General features: G+C 38.7%; 1 protein-coding gene across 1 annotated transcript; it reads left to right on the top strand.

Annotated features, from left to right (window-relative positions):
* The first annotated feature begins 541 nt into the window (after nucleotides 1-541).
* On the top strand, nucleotides 542-6,239 carry LOC142848803 (prolactin-5A1-like). The gene is made up of 5 exons (XM_075970976.1): nucleotides 542-572; nucleotides 2,777-2,952; nucleotides 4,370-4,477; nucleotides 5,083-5,277; nucleotides 6,051-6,239. The coding sequence occupies exons 1-5, from the start codon at nucleotides 542-544 to the stop codon at nucleotides 6,237-6,239; spliced, it is 699 nt and encodes a 232-aa protein (XP_075827091.1).
* Nucleotides 6,240-6,546: the final 307 nt, after the last annotated feature.

Here is a 6,546-nt window from a genome sequence, read left to right as displayed (position 1 = left end):
CTTGTAGCAAAGACCAATTCTATAGTGGTTGATTGTTACTGAGAGAAAATTATATCAATTAAAATGGTGATATTATATTATCGTTACTGTGGCATGGTGGCCCAATGCTCATAAAGGAAATAAAATAAAGTTTGTTACACATTTTTCAGGAAATGTTGCTGAAGAGTTGACAGAAGACTGTAAGAGCCTGAGGGAAAAGACGAAGTGTTAGGAAATTGCTACATTCCTCTGGAGTGACATCTGGGTGTGATGATCCCACTATGATAAAACTGAAGGCTAACTACGCGTAGAAATAAGGAAAACAATATAGATGAAGCTAGAGCTTTTATTATGGCGATAAGACTGTCAACACTTCCTGAGGAGTCAGGGTCATGGGACCCTCACCTGGGATTCCAAATATCATTTCTTTCCACAGCCCATCTCTGCATACCTTTGGGTGTGGTCTGATGGACTATATAGGTGGAGGAAAGTTAATTGAAGGCAGGATTCTGGTGAAGTGGCCTTCTTCAGTTGGTATCCACACTGCAGTGGTTTCTCAGAGATGTGGCTGTCTTTGTCTCAATCCCACTCCTGTAAGTATTTTTTCACTTATGCAAATCCAAGCTGAATGAATTCATAATTTTACACTAAACTATGCATGGATGAAATGCTTTCTTGGTTTCCTGTAGTACTTAGGAAAAATTTATAATCTTCATTATAAAAGGCACAAGACACAGTACACTCTTCCATCAACAGTTCAGAAAAGAATTTTTTGTGTTCCAGAGAAATGTAGCAATTTCTATGGTTTGTGTTGTCTGGATTGTAGTGAACAGAACAAGGTATTCATATTACTAGCATCTCTTGAGTAGAAACACAATCTCCAATGCTCAGGACAGCCTCTGGACAAGGAATGGTCCATCTTACTATGGGAAATTATCTGGAATGAGAACACAGGAATGAAGAGATACAATTTGTAACAATTCCAGAATGAAACCCGTATCCTTTTCTGGTTCCAGGTCACTGCTCTGGACCAACTGACTAGAATCAACCTATTGACACTTTCAGTTCTCAGCCTAACATAGGCAACAGTAGCAGATGTGTGTCTTATACTCTCCTAAAAAATTGGCTCAAACAGATGATTTTGTAAAATATAAAGTGCCATGTATTGGCTTTTATATTTTTTACTATATTAAGAAAACTGAGCGAGTACATATATGTATGTAACAACAATAAATGAGAAAATAGACCATGACCTTAAAAGAGAGCAAGGAAGGGTAAATGGGAAAGTTTAAGGGAAAGAATATGAAGGGGAATTGATATACATACATTATAACTTCAAAAAGTAATAGAAATAGAAATAACTGAATTTGTAACAATTAAGAAATTTATGAAATTTGAAACAAAAGAGTAACATATCTAGACTGATAATATCTCTTCAATGAGCAATAGAAGATGTATGTGTGTGTACGTGTGTACATGTATGTCTGTCTGTGTGAATTTATCAAGTAAAAATTAACTCATGAAAACATGTTTCTGAAAATTGAGATAATGTTAGTTTTGACAAGAGTTTAATTTTATACTTAAAAGGGTTGGTTAACGAACTTTCAAACAGAATTACTTTTCTGATTTTTTAAATTCTTTGGAGTATTTGAGATTAGATGTTTCCCACACCTTAATCTTAATAATTCCCTCCTTTAACTTTGGACATTTCAAATTGCTTCCATCAAAGGTTCTGTTAAACTTGGATTTTTACACAGGTTTTTACATCATTTGGGGTTTTTGTTTTGGGAGAGGCTTTTCTCATTTGTTCAGGATTTTTGCACATTTTTGCTTTCACGGGTATGCATTTGTATTATGTGTGTTTGTATTCTTATTCTCGGGCATGTGCATGATCGTTGGGGCTAGAGGTTTATGTCAGAAATCAGCTTCAATTGATCTACCTTATTCGTTGAGGCATCTCAAGTGTAATCACAACCTACCCATACGATTAGTTTTTTATGGTATCCTCTAGTTCTGCCCTTTAATTAAGAAACTGGACTTCCCAAGGGCCTCCATCCACCAGGCATTTGCTTAGATTCTGAGAATTGTAATTTCAATCTTCATTCCTTATGGCAGAAATTTTAAATACTATGCCCCAACTGGTCCTCGTGTTTTTATTTCTGAAAATTCTCTGTGGTTGTATCACAAAGGTTTAAAAGGTCTTTTTAACCAGGCAGTGAAGTACACACCTTTAATCCCAGCACTTGGGAGGCAGAGACAAGGGGATCTTTCTGACTTTGAGGCCAGCCGGGTCTACAAAGCAAGTTCCAGGCAAGCCAGGGCTACACAGAGGGACCATGTCTCAAAAAATAAAATAATTAAAATTTTAAAGAAGAAAGGAAGGAAGAGAAGAAGAGAGGGAGGGAGGGAGGGAGGGAGGGAGGGAGGGAGGGAGGGAGGGAGGGAGGGAGGGAGGGAGGGAGGGAGGGAGGGAGGAAGCATGTGGTACATACTTGATCTTCCTCTTGAAAGAACAAATGACTAATCAGGTCTATCGCCTGATGGAATCAGCACAAGTCATTGTCACAAGTCTGAAAAGTTGGCGTGATCAGAGTAGAGGTCTTAGCACCTGTCTGATCGTGTTATGAAGGGTACGTATTGAGATGATTTTCATAGCGGATGACGTTTGTTCTCCCAAGTCGGCTCAAATGTACTAATCTGGACAAAAGAGGTGATAGACAAGGCTTCCCTAGACAGCATAACATGTGTAACTTCACTTGGAAAAAGACCACATAAGTGATTTCTTTCTTCACGCCAGGGGCCCTCCTGCTGCCGCTCATATCGAGCATGCTTCTGTGGGAGAATGCGGCGTGTGTGCCCATCTGTGAAGCGGTAAATGGGCGGTGCCAGTTGACGCTCGAGTACTTGTTTAATCAAGCTCGTGGCCTGTCTAAGAGCACCAAGCGCCTCACTTCGGAAATACTCAATGAGTTCGTAAGTACCTCACTTACGGTCGGCTTCTCCCACGAGGAGCTTTCACAACAGTATCTGGGTGGTACTGCAGCTCAGCAGAGAAGCCCTGTGATCCAAACATCATGTAACACATCTTCATGGGCACAAGAAACAGAACCAGAAGAACGGAACAGTTTAGTGAAATCTTTAAGTTTAAGGGGGGGGGGGAGGTGTCTTTAAGTGATTTTTTTTCTCTATGAGAAATTTCTATGTTTTAAATTATTTTTTAATTAAAAGTTCTCCACTTGTGATGGGAAACCCTACAATGTTTGACTGAAAAGAATCTCTACCATCATTTGGGGTATGCTGGGTGCCAGTCCCCATCATTTTTCACTTAGTGCACAGCAGATACCCAATAAGGCAGAATGGGTTGTAGGGGAAGGCTAAAATTAAGAAGAGTTACAATTAGAGAAATAATGCTGGGAGGAGAAAATCAATGATAATAGCAATAATTATAGCTTCTCAGAAATCCCCAAACTTGGGAGACGTTGAAAAACATGAGTTTACCATTTTGAAGGAAACATTTTAGCAGCTGTAAATAGGCTCCGCCTTCTGGAAGAAGAGGCTTTGCTCCCTCTAAGTCAGTTCAGGTGGTAACAATAGACAAGAACGTCAAACAAGGAACGTGCAGCATAGGCCTCTTGCATGTGTAATAAACACATTCATCTAGTTCTACTTAATCACTAGAAAGTTCTTCATTCTGCAGTCTTGACTGGCAGCCTTCCAACTTGTTAGGAACCCTAGTGGGTCATTAATCTTTACAATTTTGTTCACTATAAAATTCAAATAAAGGTATTTTAAATAATATATTTAACAAAAGAAAATATCAATAAATATTGATAATAGGAAACATTGAGTATATTATTTTTATTTTCATTTTTCACTGTATGATATTTCTGAAAATTTTATGCATGAGTTTTCCAATGACGGATTCTATTATAATCATCAAATTACAGTTTGAATTTTTAAGGAAATTCTATGGTCAAGGTGTACAGACTCAGTGATAACAAGTAACGGGAAGCTGAGGGTCACAAGCACAGATACTCACTCACTGTGCCAGTGATGTTCCAGGAAAGAGCATTGTTAAAACACTAAGTGTTTTGTAGTTATGGGTTTTTTTTTGTTTTTCTTTCTTTCAAATAACAACTTTTTAGAAAGCATGTGAAAGCAAAGGAATGGCAACTCAGAGAAGCTAACAGGCTTCCAGGGTAGTGGAACAGTGATATTACTGATCTGATTCATTAACTACACCAACGCATCATTTTTCTCATTCCTAAATTTAAATATTTTTATGTAGTGCTCATCCTTTAAAAGTGAACATAGACCAAATGCATTAATGTACTACTCATGGATTCATTGACTCACATCTCCAGTTCCCTAATGTTCTCATCATTTCTAGGACAAAGAGTATGCTAAAGGTCCAGGCATCAAGGACAAAATTCCCCTGCTATGCTACAACTATTCCCTCCCTGTTCCAGATAACACGACAGAAGACCAAGATATTCAGGTGAGGCCCCAGTCTCATTTTCTCGTCAAATCAACTGAAGTAGGAGCCCAGCTCCGCCACGCTGCAGGTCATTACAGAAAAAAGGAAGGAAACAGAGCAATCCATGGGGAAAGCTTACAATTCCCACCCAATGTTGTTGCCTTCTCCTTGGGCTTTACATCTTGGGAAATACTGTATTGCTGCACAGGCGGCAAATATGGCATCTGGTGCAAGGCTGACACATTAGGCAACCTGTTAATAGTAACTGGGACACCTCCCATCCTGTTCCTTACTCTATCAAGTTTAATGCACCACACATATATTTTGTGCTCTTTGATGATTTTATACATTGGCTATGCACATTCTGCACATCTGCTTCACATATCTGTAACTGTAAACATGAGGGAAAGTGAAGGAAGAGACTATCTTTAAAAAGTAAAGGAAGAGAAAATCTATTAAGATCTAATTCATGTTTAGACACTCACAAATCACTGTACTAACACTGCTGCTAATGATCCTCAAAACATTGCATAACACAAGTGACAGACACTACGCTAGGTATCACATGCAATTCAACCTGCCGTTTTTTATACATTTTAATGTGATGCTCAATTGTTTTTGCCTAGCCTGAGGTCCTTCTGAAAGAGACCATAGGTCTGTTGACTGTCTGGAACAACACCCTGAGGCATGTAATAACAGATATTGCTGATCTGGAGTCAATCCCCGGTGTTGGTGCTTTCGTTTCTAAAATCAGAGAGACAGTTTCAAAATTAACAAGACTCTCAGGACTACTATGGGAAGTCAAGTCATTACTCAACCTGGTAAGGTCCCACCTTTTACTACTTGGCTTTTCTCATTCGTGAAAGCTGCGACCCTGGTAGAGAAAAACGCTTTTGAAGTATGTCTCCTGGGAGAGTGACATAGCCAGCCTCCTGCCTGAGGGGTTGTTGGCAACTCCAACTTTCTCAAAGGTGTTTCACTCAGCACCTCACAGCCAGGGCTTTCAGAAGATAGGGATTTCTCCTCACAGTAATTTGGACAGTGTCCTTTCTGGACAGAGTGAATGTCTCTTGAGATTTCAGGAGATCTCACACCATCACTGGTCTGTCTTCATCTTAACCACCAAAAACAGTCCTTGTCATTTCTGTGGCTTTGTTTCCAGATATTATCTGCTGGGTAGATTTGATGGAAAGCAGGAAGAAGAAAATGGTGAACTAACAAAATCAAGATGCACATATTGTACCTCAGAGACAACACCAAAGATATAGGAAAGGTCATTCTTGGGAGAGCTAACACTAGTTCCTTTATTGTCCTTCACTCAGACCCACATCTACAGTCAAGTACCAACTTCTATCTATTTTTGTAGGGACATACCCCATCTAGGACCAGCTGCATGTCCAAAATATATGTGGGGGATCTTGGGTCTAGTTTCCAGATAACTAACAGATCTATGGCTGCCTCTTCTAGACTCATGAAAATACATATTTTGGGATAAAGATTTCCTTTCCTAGTTTTCTCCCAAATCTTTATTCAGCACTACAGAATGATAATTATTAACATTACAATTAATAAGTGCTTATCATTTCATTACTAGATTCGTCATGAATTTGAGGAAGATGCAGACGACCTTGCCACAGATAGACTGCCATCTTTACATCTGTTAGGCCATTCTTCTCCTCTATTTTTCTACCATGTCCTCCTTGGCTGCCTGAATTATAATGCAGAAAGGATCGCCATTCATGTCAATATCTTGAGATGTCAAATGGTCCCCAGAAAATGTTAAGTCTGCATTCTATTTATTCTGAAATGCTCAGAAAAGGAGCGATGCTCTAATGACTGATCCCTCCAAGCATTTTTGTACAGTTTATGCCTTTTCCATGTGTACTGATGAGTTCTTGGGCTGTTAAAAACTAATGCCTTAAAAAATATCACGTCTGAAAACATAAATTTGTAACTGTTTCTTTTGTCAATTTACTAGCAAACATATCAAAAGCATTGAGATTTTCCTATCAAAATTTGCTGTAAGTTATGTTTTTCTTGAAAACAAGATACAATCCAAACTGATCTAGAATCATTGTAAGTTAATGCAA

The sequence above is a fragment of the Microtus pennsylvanicus genome, chromosome 4, assembly GCF_037038515.1.
Source record: "Microtus pennsylvanicus isolate mMicPen1 chromosome 4, mMicPen1.hap1, whole genome shotgun sequence".
NCBI lineage: Eukaryota > Metazoa > Chordata > Mammalia > Rodentia > Cricetidae > Microtus > Microtus pennsylvanicus.
This window is presented reverse-complemented; position numbering and strand designations above follow the sequence as displayed.

Excerpts from the sequence above, each read along its gene's own strand:
- LOC142848803 (XM_075970976.1), top strand. The coding sequence starts at position 542 with ATGTGGCTGTCTTTGTCTCAATCCCACTCCT. Across the intron at positions 2,953-4,369 it reads CGGAAATACTCAATGAGTTC|GACAAAGAGTATGCTAAAGG; the intron begins GTAAGTACCTCA and ends CATCATTTCTAG. Across the intron at positions 5,278-6,050 it reads TCAAGTCATTACTCAACCTG|ATTCGTCATGAATTTGAGGA; the intron begins GTAAGGTCCCAC and ends TTTCATTACTAG.